The 16,723-nt window shown below is 47.9% G+C and overlaps 1 protein-coding gene and 1 pseudogene across 3 annotated transcripts in view; one reads left to right on the top strand and one right to left on the bottom strand.

The window, feature by feature from the left end:
• Window positions 1-10,908: 10,908 nt before the first annotated feature.
• Window positions 10,909-16,723, top strand: part of LOC135822801 (dipeptidyl peptidase 4-like) — a 19,556-nt gene continuing 13,741 nt past the window's right edge. Inside the window, exons 1-5 of one of the 3 annotated variants that reach the window (XM_065335629.1) lie at window positions 10,909-11,497; window positions 14,658-14,876; window positions 14,918-15,305; window positions 15,652-15,733; window positions 16,081-16,196. In XM_065335629.1, coding sequence (XP_065191701.1) covers window positions 14,952-15,305; window positions 15,652-15,733; window positions 16,081-16,196 — 552 coding nt within the window. In that variant the 5' untranslated portion in view covers window positions 10,909-11,497; window positions 14,658-14,876; window positions 14,918-14,951. Of the gene's footprint in view, window positions 11,498-11,726; window positions 12,116-14,657; window positions 15,306-15,651; window positions 15,734-16,080; window positions 16,197-16,723 lie in introns of those variants that run through there. The other 2 variants (XM_065335627.1, XM_065335628.1) reach the window with 2 other exon arrangements.
• Window positions 16,465-16,723, bottom strand: part of LOC135822958 (putative uncharacterized protein DDB_G0271606) — a 1,277-nt pseudogene continuing 1,018 nt past the window's right edge.

Below are 16,723 nucleotides of genomic sequence, written 5' to 3'. Positions count from 1 at the left end.
GACCTGCCTATGCCACGCTAAAGCACATTCACTTCCGCGCAGCAACGGTCAAACGGCACTTGGCGAACTTGGCTGTATCAAAAGCAACTGGACCGGATGGCATCTCTGCTCGTGTGCTCAAGATGTGCTCATCTGAACTTGCAGACCCACTGGCAAAGCTCTTCGCCCTCTGCTTCTTAGCCGGTGTGCAACCTGGGGCATGGAAACTTGCCCATGTAGTCCCAGTCCACAAACGGTCCTCCAGATCTTTGGCATCGAACTACCGACCAATATCACTGCTAACGATCATGTCGAAAGTCATGGAGGGCATTGTAAACACGCAACTGGTTAACTACCTAGAGAAGCACGAGGTGTTGCCAAACAGCCAGTTTGGATTCCGACGTGGTAGAGGAACCGCAGATATCTTAACGGCTCTCCAACATGAATGGGTCCACACCATAAGTACTGGCGGTTGTGTCCAGGTCCTCGCCGTGGATCTTGCCGGTGCGTTTGACCGGGTATCGCACACAGGAGTGCTGTACAAAGCAAAGCAGGCCGGCGTCGACGGACGCCTGCTTGTATGGCTACAGGACTGCCTCACCAACCGAAACATCCGCGTTGTGGTTGGAGGCCAGACGTCAGATGCTCAACCCATCCAGGCTGGTGTCCCCCAAGGCAGCATCCTAGGACCCAGCCTCTTCCTTCTATACACCTGTGACATTGAACAATGTTTAACTCCAGGGACGCAGCTGAGCAGCTTTGCAGACGACACCACTCTACAGCTTAGTACAGCCAACTGACGATCTCCAACAGTCCACCGCCTCCCTCCAAGGGTCCCTCAACAGTCTTGAGGAGTGGGGCCGCAAGTGGCGTATCTGTTTTGAGCCAGCCAAGACACAGCGCATGACTCTACATCGCAAGCACGTTCCCCCCTGCACACCACCAGTCACCTTTGGAGGTGAAGCACTCCAGGAGACAGATACCCTGAAGCTGCTGGGAGTCATGCTCGACCCTACTCTCTCCTACAGAGCGCACACTCGCAGTGTTGCACTGCGCGCCTCCCAAAGGCTGGGTTTCCTACGAAAGGCAGCACCCATCCTGGACGACCATGGTCGAGTGACGGTCTACAAGGGATTCGTGCGACCCCTACTTGAATATGCCCCACTGGCCTGGTCGAGCGCAGCCGCAACTAACATGGCCCAGCTGGACAAGGTTCAGCAACGTACCCTGCATTTCCTGGGACCTGGAACCATCCTCCAAAGTCTTCAGCTTCGTCGGATGGTGGCAGCCCTGTCATACTTGTTCAAGCTGCACTACATTCCAGGGCCTCCCCAGGTAAAGGCCATGCTGCCACCAACCAAGCCCCCTGCCGTAGCTAGCATGTGCACACGGCAAAAACGTCAGACGCACCATGCCTTTCAGCTGAAGTGGACACCCCCTCGCACAGCCCCTGACTACCTCCTGCGATCCTTCCCCTTCTTCGCCATCACACCCTGGAACAACCTGCCTGCGGACCTCCTGCTTCACGAGCCTCATTCAAGACGCCTCCAAACCTTCAAGGTCAACGTATGTAAGGATCTAATCCGAAAGAGATGGCTGTGGTCCACACAGTACCTGTGACGATGATATTGAGATTTGAGACCCATTTAGTATTTACCTCTCTACTACTACTTGCTTGTTATGATTATTGTTCTCTCTCTTCATTTTCCCTTCTGGTTTAGTCATTACACGTATTTATATTATTTGGTGCAATACTAGCGCCCCTTTCTCGCACCAAATTATTATTTTTGCTACCTGACCATGCAACCCCCCCCCCCCCTTTTTTTTCGATGCCAGGTTGCAACGCTAACGCCGAGACCCCTGGTCGGTCGAGTTGCTCCCTGTACATCGGCACGTCGTCCCTACATCCCCTGTGTTTTGTCTTGTGTTTGTCTCCACATGTCTCTTTGTAGGGCTGTGTTCCCAATAAAAAAAAAACAAAAACAAAAAAAACAAAAAAAAAACACCGTCGGAACGAGTTCATGATGAGAAACATCATTCGCGCGAGCGTGATGAAGAACTATTTCGAAAGACAACATAGTCTTTACCCCCGGGACGACAACTATGCGCACGTCCTGCAAGGGGAGAATGTCACCAGCGACATCAACGAAGACGACGGCAGTACTTCGAAAACTAGGAGTCAGCGGACGTCGTCAAGCTCCTCCGCGACCCGGTACATGTACAATAGGTGACATGTAGGCCCCCGTGTAATATGCCGGCATTTTTTTTAAGCATTTTCGGTACAATCCGCGAACCCAGCACTTTGGGCTCGTGATGCAGCATTTTGGGGGAAACGGAGCACTTGGCCGTTGTGTATCAAAATTGAGAGAAGAAAAACTTCCCAAACAAGAACGTCACTTCCGCATTCCGTGGGTTAGCTTCTTGTTGAGTAGTTTATGAATTGTTTACCATGGCAGACTCGAGCAAGTCTCTTATTGAGTATTTTCTTACTCCCTGGTTTTGACGGCATGTGCTGAGGATGACAAAAAAGTGAGCATTTTCCGAGCATTTTCGGCACGGTTTGGGAGCATTTTCGGCAAGGTTTACGAGAATTTCCCAGAAGCATTTTCGGCAAAGTTTCGGGCATATTACACCGGAGCCTAGTGACATGTCGACACGGTACGAGCGTGCGGAAACACGGCATACACTGTAGTAATGTTGCGAGAGTTTGCGGAAGGAGTCCAAGTCGGGAAATCCATCAGCTCCAAAAGCTACCTGTAGGTGGGCGATGAGACTCCAGCTTCAGACTACAACAATCAGGACTTGTAAATAGTTGAACTTTGTGAAGCAGCAGATCGAGAAGTTAGCTGAAATGGTAGCTGTTGCAGTATGTCGGCGCTATGTAGCTTGCATTTTTTACGGAGAGTCAATCGCCACGCGAATGTTTCTCTCCTCACCGAGAGCTAGCTGGCCTCCAAACTCCGTCAGGGTCTGCCTAAGGTACCGAAGGTCCTTTGACTAGCTGCTGGAAGGACTCCATCAAATCCTTTAGCTTCAGCTCGGCGAGCAAAAGTCTCTCTCTCTCCTCCGCCATGAGCTGACACACACAAACTGAATACAAACCGATGCATTTCACACGTGCTGGCTTGCACGCGTGCCCCCTTTCACGAACCCAGACAATCTTTTCGGGATTGGTCTATTGCAGGTGTTGGAAGCTGTGTATATTCGTACTCGTGACCCTGTGCTATGTAAACAGAAAGAACACGTTGTATCACTCACACTCTTCAAGTAATGCACACGCACCATTACATTCATACACACAGCTGTCCCCGGGGAAAATTGCGATTCCGCGGCCGCGTTTTTTCCGCGTTTTTTGCGATTTTTTAAAAGACCGCGTTTTCCGCGATTTTCCCGCGTTTTTTGTACATACTTTTCTGTTGCACTACACGTACAGTGTCGTACACACAGTGCACTGTTCGGTCAGCAACGTCTCATCCGGTGGCGGCTTTGTACTCAATTATGACGAGCGCTTACACCAGAGACTTGTAACTGATTGATTTCACTACATACTCACTGAAAATTGCCTCATATCAACTGCAAACTTGCCGCCACGAGATGATATTAATAATATTCACCGCATATTTACCGCAAATTCACCGCAAATTATGCCATATTATGCCGCGTTTTTTCCGGCGTTTTTGCGATTTTTTCCGCAATTTTCCCCGGGGACAGACACAGTATCACATTCATCTGCCACTACCTTTTTCACATACACTATATTCACACATTGCAAAGGTGCAAACTTCGCTTTTTGTACTTGTTAGCTGCTGTATTTCTACCTGAAACCATATTAGCTACATGTATATAATAGTGGTGAAACGAATGTCAAAACCTAGTAGCCGAATATTCTTTGGCTTAACCAACGAACGTACGACGTAACACGGATGGCATCACATGCCCTCCTCTCAGTTATTTGATGGATAGTGTCATTATTATTAGGTATGACAAACGGTAGTGCCACATAAAATGCACTGCCACATAAGGCTACATGTACTTCGAAGTTCATACAATCATGTTCTGTGCAACATTGGCAGTCCAGTATGCACATACATGTGCAAGCATGCAGTGCAAAGTCACAGGCAGGCCGTGCTCACTGTCTGTACTGTGTTTGGCGTGCATGCATGTACATGCACTGCATTCAAAGTGACGTCGCGAATACTCTAATGCGACTTAAGGCGGCAGACTACCCAAAAATTCGCTGAAAAATCGAATTTGTAAATTCATATTGAGTGCTACGTCAGTTAAAAGAGCATGAATAGCTGCAAATTCTCTGAAAATTGTGTCCCTATCTGACCAGCCGTTCAAGAGTTATGGCCGAAAATGTGCCCTTGCAAGGAAAGATTTTTTTGTTGCATGCTGTCATTTGTTGGCAGCACTGTATTTGAATGTGAGCAGACCGTGCGCAACTTGTCGTATTATGGAAACACGCGAAAGTGTGCAGAATTTTGCCCCAAGTCCAAAAAAGTCCAAAAAATCACGTTAAAAAACCACGTATTGGGCTGCACGGCGGCGGGCGAAGCCCGCCGCCGTGCAGCAGGACTTTTGCCAGCACCCTCGTGACGTTGCAGATATGTGGCTTGATTATTGTAGTTGACGTTAATTTAGTGACTTTGCAAGTTTGAGTCGTGTCAAGAAGTCAGGTAGGATTCAGTACTAGGCAGTAGTGAAACGTGAGTGGCAGTCTTTGCCGGTTTCTGAGGGCATCCTGGATTTGGTGTGCAGCGCTGTGGAAATGGCTTGCTGTGGAGGTCCCAGCACTGGATGTTGTATCAAAGGTACGACCTCGTAGCACACCCTAAACCTAAAAAATTCAAAAATTGACTTGGGTCTGTGGGAGTCCGCGAGAGAACGCCCACTCGTTCCGTTGTGACAGATTCCAGGGCCACGTTGAGGGGCCCTACCCCACCACCCATGGCTGCTTCTGGACTTGTTTTAGGTTTGGGTCCCGCGCACGGACAGAATGGGCACGAAAATGTGAAAAAATGTAAATGCATTTGTTTGACTCCTGGGTGGCTCGCACACCGTGGCACTATGCCGGAAATTTGAGTTTTTCCGGCCTGGAAAGCCTGTCAGTGAGGCGCAAGAACTTGTAAATCATGTCCTGAGGGCCAGCATAGTGGCAGGAGTGTGTGGTCAAAATTTCACTCAAATCCACTGAGAAACACCAAAGTTACGGTCAATTGAATGCCATATGAAATTTATGGGTAGGCTGCCCCCTTAAAGAATATTCGAATGTGACCAACCGAACGAATGTTCGAATATTCGAATAATTATTCGTTTCACCACTAGTATATAAGTGTGTGTTTTAGTTATTACATTTTTATGTGACGGCGTTCCACTGATGACAGTCACAAGAAAATGTTATGGAACTTGACTTTGAATGCCGCAGACATCACCACGCAACATGACAATTTGTTCAAGGTTTGGTTTTGTGTGTTTCCAAAATCGATTTTTCACGTTCCGATCATCAGTGGAAATACGGAACTAAAGAGATCAAGGGAAAAACAAAGGTTAAAAATCCAAAGAAGTGTGACACATGACGGGTAACTTGTGGTAAGTATTACAAAAAGTGAGAACTAAAATAAAGAGTAAGTGTGACAAACGGGCATGAACAGTGCAGAAACAACTCATGAACACGGGGTGCAAACTCACGAAAATAACGTAAGTGCTAAAACATGTTCTTTTTGCTTACACAAATCGGGCTTATGCGTACGAATACAAACAGCTTCAAGGACCTTCAACTGCTGGACATAACGGGCACGACACAGTACAGAGAAGTGGGAATCATCATACACACTCAAACAATCGGGACGAGATAACAAATGCAAGTACACAGTTGACTTCTTACGAATTTCACCCTCATCAGCTCCATCACCTTCCCTGCCACCTGACTCCTCCTCGTCCGTTTTATCACCATCACCACCAGCCGTCTCATCGTCATCCGCCTCGTCTTCATCCGCCGCCTCGTCATCACCCGCCTCGTCGTCATCTGTATCCTCGCCGTCATCCGCCTCGTCGTCATCTGTATTCTCGTCATCCGCCGCATCATCACCCAACTCATATTCACCACCAGTCAGTCGTCTGATACCATCCATGTTCTCCTTCCTACGTCTGTCCCGTGCCACTGTCCTTACCTCATGTGTCACACTTCTTTGGATTTTTAACCTTTGTTTTTTCCCTTGATCTCTTTATTTCCGTATTTCCACTGATGATCGGAACGTGAAAATCGATTTTGGAACTTGACTTTCTTCATTTTTGCTGCTGTTATGAGTGCACAATTTATCTTATTTATTGCCAATAATCCATACATCCTGTACACACACCTTGTACACACTCTCTCTAACGGTCTCTAGGCTACACTGCAATTGATATACATTAGCTCAAATTTTCGGGCAAGGCCCATCATCAGGAATAAGTTTACTGTAGACAGAACAGGGGTTTACATGTATAATATACATGTATGTGACAAGTACTAGTGGCCAAAGTGTGATGGTATAGCGTAAAATGTTGCAATACCACAGGAAGCGAGAATATTCTGTGTGATATGTATGAAGTGAAAATATAGTGCAGTCATAGTGCAAGATTACTAGTGTGAGTACAAAGCAGAAAAATACACACTTCTAGCAACACTCACGCACATACATACATACACACACACAGTGCGCACACACACACACACACAACACGCAAGAGGACTGAGGAGCACTACAGACAAGCCAAGAACGCGACACTGGGAAAGCCATGGGGAGACCATTATCGACAAAAGCAGCACACCTTCCCATCGTCAGCGCGGTTCTCGCCGTTTTCCCATCTACAAGTTCTCGCCAGCAGGCAACGGTCATACGTTGACCGCAGAATCATGGAGGCACTATTCATGAGGAAGAGGAAGCCGGCAGTGAACAGTGACAATGGTTGGCGACTGTTGGGTGACGTGTAAATATATCTGTCATAATTTGTGCAAGAATTTGTGCACTGTGTGTGTGTGTGTGTGTGTGTGTGTGTGTGTGTGTGTGTGTCTGTGTGTGTGTGTGTGTGTGTGTGTGTGTGTGTGTGCACTGTGTGTGTGTATGTATGTATGTACATGTATGTGCGTGAGTGTTGCTAGAAGTGTGTATTTTTCTGCTTTGTACTCACACTAGTAATCTTGCACTATCACTGCACTATATTTTCACTTCATACATATCACACAGAATATTCTCGCTTCCTGTGGTATTGCTATACCATCACACTTTGGCCACTAGTACTTGTCACATATATATATAGCCCTGTTCTGTCTACAGTAAACTTATTCCTGATGATTGTAGCGGTAGCTACTTAGAGTAGTTTCGCCTGGTTGTTTATTGCAAAAGGGGGAACATTATCGGACACGGAAAAGCACAACTAACTGTAAGGAGAGCAGAAACGAAGCGGTGATTCCAATCGGGAATCACTGTGTAAAGAAGACAGAGAGCGGAATGGACGGCGGTGCTGCGTGCACACAGCAGCGACCGGAAGCAGCGTGCCCAGTACGGGATGCCATGTATAGTATACTATAGATGGAGCCCGAGGCCGGCAGTGCACTCAGACATGAATACGCACGCGCACGCACCCGAGTACTGCGTTCAGTGCATGCGGGGACTGTGGCATAGAAGGGGAAGGGTTAGTGATGCGCAGCCAGCAAGTGCAGCGGTACATGAATGCATGAGTCAATGGCACAGCAGGCAGGCTGCGGTTCTTATACAAGTACACACGTTAGATCAATGCGAGTGAGTGTAGGGAGTAGGAAGGAGAAACCTGGAGACAGACATTGATATGCCTAGGGACAGAGTTCTGTCATGATGCTACTCATTACACTACATCTCCCCTAACGGAAAGAGTTGCAGGCCCAGACAATGCTATGCCCAGGGATAGCGTTCTGTTATGATGTTACTTATTACACCACATCTCCCCTAACGGAAAGAGTTGCAGGTCCATGTTTACATTGTCGAGATGAGCCGCTCCGGTGCAATGGCTGTGCGACCTGAACAGGTAGTGGAGGTGGCACTTGTGTTGGGCTCGGCGGCAGCAGGCATGCCGTTTTTGATCGCCACGGCTTGGTGGCGTCCGGCTGCGGCGGGAGTAGCCGTGAGGTGTTGCAGTGAGCCGTTGCAGTAAGCCGTTGCAGTAAGCCGTTGCAGTAAGCCTTTACAGTAAGCGGTTGCAGTAAGCCGTTGCAGTAAGCCGTTGCAGTGAGCGGTTGCAGTGAGCCGTTGCAGTGAGCCATTGCAGTGAGCCGTTGCAGTGAGCCGCTGCAGTGAGCCGTTGCAGTGAGCCGTTGCAGTAAGCCGTTGCAGTAAGCCGTTGCAGTGAGCGGTTGCAGTGAGCGGTTGCAGTGAGCTGTTGCAGTGAGCTGTTGCGGTAAGCTGTTGCAGTAAGCCGTTGCAGTGGGCCGTTGGAGTGAGCCGTTGCAGTAAGCCGTTGCAGTAAGCCGTTGCAGTAAGCCGTTGCAGTAAGCCGTTGCAGTGAGCCGTTGCAGTGAGCTGTTGCAGTGAGCCGTTGCAGGGAGCTGTTGCAGTAAGCTGTTGCAGTAAGCTGTTGCAGTAAGCCGTGGCAGTGGGCCGTTGCAGTGAGCCGTTGCAGTAAGCCGTTGCAGTGCTGTTGCAGTGAGCCGTTGCAGTGAGCTGTTGCAGTAAGCTGTTGCAGTAAGCTGTTGCAGTAAGCTGTTGCAGTAAGCTGTTGGCTTGCAGTGGTGTGTCGTGAAGCGATCGCGGATGCGGCCATCGCGAGCGTCCTTGAAATCGCCGTTGTCCGCGCCGCCGTAGAGACGACGCAGAAGTGACTCGTCCACGGTCTCGGATGGCGACTGTGTGTCGCGTTCGAACATCGTTCGTCCGTGGACGACGTTGGACACGGGCGTGACGTACGCCGAGAGTTTCGTCTCCACTTCCTGAGATTTATCGCGATCGCCGGCGTTGTCGAACGCGAGCCATCCTAGATCCTGAAGTTGCAGACCAGGTTCGTTGCGGATCAATGTTATTTTTTTATCACTGATCCTGTTCACTGCGCCATGTAGCGGTAGCTACTTAGAGTAGTTTCGCCTGGTTGTTTATTGCAAAAGGGGGAACATTATCGGACACGGAAAAGCACAACTAACTGTAAGGAGAGCAGAAACGAAGCGGTGATTCCAATCGGGAATCACTGTGTAAAGAAGACAGAGAGCGGAATGGACGGCGGTGCTGCGTGCACACAGCAGCGACCGGAAGCAGCGTGCCCAGTACGGGATGCCATGTATAGTATACTATAGATGGAGCCCGAGGCCGGCAGTGCACTCAGACATGAATACGCACGCGCACGCACCCGAGTACTGCGTTCAGTGCATGCGGGGACTGTGGCATAGAAGGGGAAGGGTTAGTGATGCGCAGCCAGCAAGTGCAGCGGTACATGAATTATTATTATTATTATGTGCTTGTTCGCGTAGACATCAGCATGGCCTGCAGCTGCATTAATGGGCATGCGAATCATGCAAACCAGCCAAAAATGTTCGCATAAGCCACTTCGAATAGATACAAAAGACCATAACAGTTTCAAAAAAAGAAGAAATATGCGAAAAGAAGACAAAAACTAGGGTGCGGACACCACTCGGGCACAGATGCCCACCCAACCGCTTCGGTCAGCAGCAAGGGCACGGAACGCCTCCAGATGGACTTTGCTTGACAAGGAAAGTCCAATCCGCTTGGCATCATCTTGGTACATGAATGCATGAGTCAATGGCACAGCAGGCAGGCTGCGGTTCTTATACAAGTACACACGTTAGATCAATGCGAGTGAGTGTAGGGAGTAGGAAGGAGAAACCTGGAGACAGACATTGATATGCCTAGGGACAGAGTTCTGTCATGATGCTACTCATTACACTACAATGATGGGCCTTGCCCGAAAATTTGAGCTAATGTATATCAATTGCAGTGTAGCCTAGAGACCGTTAGAGAGAGTGTGTACAAGGTGTGTGTACAGGATGTATGGATTCAAGTATTGGCTACAGTGGAGTCTCCAAACCTTGAGAAAAGTATTGCCAATAATAATAATAAAATATTTGTTAGGAAAGTAGAGGCCACATGCCACGTACTGCTCTTTTCTCTCCGAAACTCAACGCTTGCAAGCCAGATATGAAAGAAAGAAAAAAATCGTCAGTCACACCACCGGGACTCGCTCGAACCAGGGACCTTGCTATTCGCGAGCAATGTTCTAACCAACTGAATAATAAGTTTTAGTATAAAAATAGCATAATTCTGCATTTTTTTCAGCAATGCGAAAAGCATAATTTCACGAAAATATTAGCATAATCTGTCAAGGCCTACACTTATTTATTTATTAATTATTAGGAGGAATAGAAGGTAGCCTTCACTCTTCAGCTACTGCCAGAGACGCACTCTGCTCCCCCGCCGATCGCACTCAGTGCTGGCAACTGAAATCCGACCCCCCCGGGCGGCGCGCCGCGCCGCCAAGGGGGTCGGATTTCAGTTGCCAGCACTGTACGTATGTAGTAATGTTGTTGTTGTTGATTTTTATTTTACTTCGCAAGGCCAAACGAGCAATGGTGCCCAATTCTATGGAAGCGAATTTCAAAAGGGAGAGAGCTACGGGGAAAGAGAGAGAGAGAGAGAGAGAGAGAGAGAGAGAGAGAGAGAGAGAGAGAGAGAGAGAGAGAGAGAGAGAGAGAGAGAGAGAGAGAGAGAGAGAGAGAGAGAGAGAGAGAGAGAGAGAGAGAGAGCTAGAGAGAGATGACTTTTTTTGTTGCGCGGAAAAATGTTTTGGTGGAAAATCTGTACAGTTAGTACTGTACTAGTTAGTACTATTATACTACTAGGTAACATGTACTAGGTAGATCTACGAGAACGAGTCAATAAATTATTATTTTTTTCGGTAGCGTGCTACTGGAGCGGAAGTACGGAAGTCCATTTGAGAAAGACCCGAGCTCAGCTGGATGTGAGCCGCTCCGTTCCGCCAGTGTCCCCAACTGGGCCCTATCCGTCGACTTCGCTTGATTTGGACGAGGGCTGCTCGATGTATTGAACATACTGTTAATTTTATATTTTGGAGTAAGTAAAAAAAAAAAAGTTAGTTAGTTTCTAGATGACACTGATGGACGGACAGCTGTCAAGGGTTTGTGAGGTTTGTGCCGTGCTAGTGCTGAAAGCCTTCGCATTAGAACACCTCACACCTAGCTGTTGATGTTGCTGACCGTGTGCACTGCGGGCGCTCAGTGTCAAAATGCCTCTTTCCTGAACACGCACCACACTGGTCACACGTAAAATTTCCTCGACCATTACCTGAGTCTGAGAACTCGAAGCATCAGTGTTACTGCAGTTTCTGCTTAGTCTACCGTACACCATCGCTACAAACTCCAAAGAGCAGTGGTGGAGCGTTGCCTATCCTAGCGACGGCAAGCGTTCATGATACTCGCTAACGTGAACAGCACTAGCTACTTTGCGTAGCTACTCGTTCGCCTTGTTGCTGGCAGAAGGTAAGACCCAGTGCTGCGTAACTCCTAACACATGGTCGTAATGGAGTGAAAACTCTGTTTTCATGGCCTTCAGTCGTACAATGCCGGCGCGAAGTCGATTGGGGCGGCCGGCCTGGTGGAAAACACATGGTGCACATGATGTCGTTCGCATGTGTGTGCCACTGACGTGCATCGCATCATTTCAATGCTCGTCCTGGTAGTACCCCACGCAGCACGCCCTTGCTGCCAATGGCAATGCTCTATCTTGTGTGTTAGCGTTACTTCAGTCATGTGGGCTCGCTGGCAGTGGCAGAGCCTCCTCCTGAGCTGTGGAGAGCTTGGTCCTATTTTTACACTCTGCATGTTGGAGGTCTTGGTCTAGAATCGTCGAGCATCGGCAGCACTCGGCACTCGGCACTCCGCTACTCGACTCAAAGACTCAAAGAGAAACATACTGATAATAATCTAACCAGACGTCTTCTGGCACTAGGCGATAGGCTTGGTCACTACTAGTACTACTACTACTAGTACAGGTACTAGATTTCATTGGGTCAAAATGTAGAGTTATGTAAGCAGGCTGCAGCCAGGTACAGCGATTGTGTGTTTAGTGCACATCATTCTTGGATCGCTGGACACAGGGTAAGATGAAAGCCAGTGGGAATAATGGAGAGTGCACTAGTGGTGTAGCGACAGCAAGAAAACCCAGAATTTCTAACCTGTTTTCTAGCCCTAATATTTATTCTACCCCTCGCTGACTACAAATCCGTCACAAGTGTTCAAGGCTAGAAACTGGAATAGTTGAGTGGATTCATACTGATAATCAGACCAGACCTCGCAATCACTCACTGCATGCAAGGCCTCTGGCTCTGATTAGCCTCTGAGCCGAAAACCTGTACGACAGTACTAGTAGTACAGTCATGTATGTTGACGTGACACTGTACTGCATCATACTAGTGCATGCTTTGTGTGATAGTGTTCAGGGAATGCATACAGACAGTGTGATGACTGGTACATGTAACTACATTCAGTTCTTTTGTTGACATGGACCGCTACACATCATCACATGTAAACACTGTGTTTGTTGTTGTCAACACTCATTTGCAGCTACATTGTACTTGCACTACAAATGCACACAAATGCACAGTATCCCAGACCGAGACCGAGACCGAGACCTCAGACCCAGACCGAGAGGGTTATGATGGCATTGTGTACTACTACCCTACGTGGAGTAATTTTTAATTTTTATTTATTTCACTCAACTCCTGGTCCATGACCAATTGGCACGCAAAGTGCGAGAGAGGGGTGATAGCCAACCACGGCAAGAATAGAAAAAGAGAAGACAAGCATTATGATGTGTACTACTACGCGGGGTCATGAAGCTCATGAGTCTTGACTTCATGACTACTGGGGGGTAGGCCTGTCCGAAAAATGTTCTGAATTTTTTTTGCATTTCGGGGTACATTTTGCATTTTTGCATTTTTTCTGAATTTTGCCCATTTTTTGATCGAATTCCAAGGTTTCAGCCAAGGTTTCAGCTCGACCAAGTCAAGTTCGGCTTGCTATTTCGGTGTCTTCTGTCCCTCTTGGCTGAGACACAAGACTTACTTAGTTGCACTGGCCTCCTAATCACACAAATGGGAACACGTTGGTGTTTAGTTCTACATGTACATGCAGGTGTTATAAAAACAACAAAGATAATTATGTTCTAGTAGTAGGAGTACATGTGTAGTATACATGGTATAGGTAGTATGCAATCCAGCAAGCGTAAGGCAACACATGTGACTTGCAATGGTGAGAAAATGATTAGCTTTGCAGGCTTTTCAGGCAATGTCAGCAAAAGGGGAGACAAGATTATGACCATGCAGTGCGTGTACACGTGACATGATTAGAGGTACATGTACTAGCAAGGCAGGGATACTACATGATGTATACATGTACAGTGTGACATGGAACATTTTTTGTGATCACCATGGCATGGCGGCCATTTTAGATTCTGGTTGCCATGGCAACGGATGCATTTTCTCTGCGTTTTGGGTTGTTTGGCTTTGATTTTTTGATTTTTTTTACATTTCCCTTTGACTTCTTGTTTGAATGTTGGCTGGAAAACCGTGCATTTTGCATTTCCATTTTCCGCAAATTAAAACACATTTTTCGGACAGGCCTCCTGGGGGGGGGGGGGGCATGAAGCTCCTGAGTCTTGGCTTCATGACTTCATGTCTGTATTCTCCGTATGAACGCAAAAGGCCAGGTTAGGTGAACAGAAAATTTAGCTACAGAGGAGCAGTCCCCCGTTTGGATTATGTGTGTAATGTTTGTTCGGTGTATGAAATTTTAGGTATGGAACAGATGCACCGAAAGTACCGAAAATAGAAGTACACCGAAAATTATTGAAATTACAGTATATCTATGTGTTGCATGCCTGACGGACACGCTTATCGCTGTTTCTGTATCTGGTCATGCACGATTAATAATAATAATATGAACAGGTCGCATATTGCCCGCATAAACAAATCATATGGGGGTCATGCATCTGTCAATGATCGTTAACCAGAGTTGCTTGTTGGTGGCGAGGTTGAGGCATTCCCGAATCGGCACATTCAGAGGTTCGAGGTCTTCTCTGATGTTGTCGACCCATCTCTTGTGGGGTCGTCCACGGGGGCGCTTGATGTCCGAAGTATTGAGGGCTAGCTGCAGTGCCTTGTAAGAGGTCGCGTCTGGTCCTTCCCAGGCAACGTGCCCCAGCCACAGGAGGCGGCGCTCTTTACATGTTTGCGAGATCGGGGCTGGGTTGGTCTTTCGGTAAATCTTCTTGTTGGATATGTGGTGAGGTGGACAATGTTCATAATATATCGGAGCTTGCGACGATGCACGATTGTGAGCCTCTAAACATGGTTTGGGTATGTGTGGGCATTGGTATTCTCCAATAGGCCTGAATATTTCTGTAATAGAAACTCACGTATTCTGTGTTTTTGCGTGTGTGTATGTGTGTGTGTGTGTGTATGTGTGTGTGTGTGTGTGTGTGTGTGTGTGTGTATGTGTGTGTGTGTGTGTATGTGTATGTGTGTATGTATGTGTGTGTGTGTGCGTGCGTGCGTGCGTGCGTGTGTGTGTGCATGTACATGTACGTATAATGTATATGTGTGTGTGTTCCGATGTGCTTTCTGGTTACCTTTGGACGCAGGCTACCCAGCTCCAAAGTACACAAGTGACAGTATTGTCACAGCATGAGATCAGCTGCGTGGATTAGTGTCCTCCAATCTTCCGAAGACAGTAGACCCTGCTGCATTGTACTAGTACATGCACACACAGTAGTACTGAAATACTAGTCCAAGGAACACACTGGCCCATGTGCTTGTATGGAGTGACGACCCCGGCATGGTAGAAGTGTGTATATCAGTACCTGTGACGACCCTGGCATGGTAGAAGTGTGTATATCAGTACATAGCAAAGCAGTCATTCATCACCATCTAACACCATGTCGTATGAAGCGGTGGACAAAGGCGATATGACGCTGCATGTCGATGACAGCCCTCCAAGTGGCGGTCAGCCGCAAGGCAGCAATGGCCACCGATCACCGTTCACTGAAGAGAACAAAGACCTACTGCCCGGCGGGAGCGAACGATCTCAGCTAGATGTTGCAAAGCGTCGACGGATTGCCGCTGTTGTCATCGTCTTGTTTCTGCTGGCACTGATTGCTGCCGTCGTGGTGTTGGTTCTGTGCTACAATCGGGGCCACACCGTCCCACCGCCTCCGTCCGACAGCTCAAGCAAGCGCTCCATGACGTTTGAAGACGTTTTCAACGGAACATTTGATATAGCGTCATTGCCTGTGAGTCCTGTGCAATTGCGTTCTTGATTTTTATTTGTAATACGGAAGATAATTTCCAGTTTTTCATGACACATGTGAAGAATGGTATAGCCACATATAACCGTATGGCCATGTCATGTCTTACAGTACCCCCCCCCCCCCCCCTCTAAAGCCTAAAGCCTATAGCCATGTAGAGTCCTTTTCACTCTCGGAGGGAACTCTACACACACTGGCTATAATGAGTAGAAGAAGTGAAATGGACTTGTATAGGCGAAAACCTCACTAGTCTTGCAGAGTAGTTTTTGTACCTGCTCAGTGGCATGGCCAGTGTAGTCAGTCATCCTTATTGCAATGTTCTTGTCTTTAGATGACGTGGATGCCGCATGCTTCGCAGCTAGTTCAGTACCTACCCAATGACGGGCTGATTGTGGCAATGTCTCCAGATGGAAGTGAGTCTGCCACTGCACTGTACTGTCACTGCACTCGATGTATGGAGAAAGGTTGGGTTCCACTGCGGGCTTCATTGCTCCATAGATAGTGGAAGAATATTTCTTGCTGCTGCCGTACGTCAACAGCGTTTTGGTTCCTTCGCATGATCATACTTCCTGCACTGTGTGCACAGACACGAAGACAACACTGTTTGTTTGTATGCACTATGCACCCAGAAACAAACGCACCACTGTTTGTTTGTATGCACTATGCACCCAGAAACAAACGCAGCACTGTTTGTTTGTATTCACTGTGTACACATACAAATGCCAAGACAACAGTGTTGATTTGTATGTGCTGTGTCCAGAAACGAAGACGACACTGTTGAAGTTTCCAGGTGATGATCGTACGCTTGAGGAATTCTTGCAGTTGGAGTCGATATCTCCTGACGAACGCTTTGCTCTGATGACAGTTGGAGGAAAGGTAATTGCGGCTTTGTATCACTCCATTCAGAGTATTACCCCCAATCGGGGAGGGATGGGTATTACCTATTACCCCAATCGGAGGAGTATTGCCCAAAAGTGGGTTATTACCCCAATAGCATTATTTCTTCATTGCCTGCACGACCCAGAGGAGAAGTGAACAAGAATGTAAGGGTAACGCCTGTCTTGTTGCGTGGAGTGTTCTTTTTTGTGTTGCCAGATGCTTGCGACTAGCAAACTAAACTCACATGTACCCTGTAATGTACAGTTTAGATATTTATATCCTGCTGCTGCTGTTGGTGTTGCTGCTGCTGCTGCTGTTGGTGTTGGTGTTGGTGCTGCTGTTGGTGTTGCTGCTGCTGCTGTTGCTGCTGCTGTTGGTGTTGCTGCTGCTGCTGTTGCTGCTGCTGTTGGTGTTGCTGCTGCTGCTGTTGCTGCTGCTGTTGGTGTTGCTGCTGCTGCTGTTGCTGCTGTTGCTGCTGCTGTTGGTGTTGCTGCTGCTGCTGCTGCTGCTGTTGCTGCTGCTGT

The sequence above is a fragment of the Sycon ciliatum genome, chromosome 8 (assembly GCF_964019385.1).
Source record: "Sycon ciliatum chromosome 8, ocSycCili1.1, whole genome shotgun sequence".
Lineage (NCBI taxonomy): Eukaryota > Metazoa > Porifera > Calcarea > Leucosolenida > Sycettidae > Sycon > Sycon ciliatum.
Note: the sequence above shows the minus strand (reverse complement) of the source record. Positions and strands in the feature narration are given on the sequence as shown.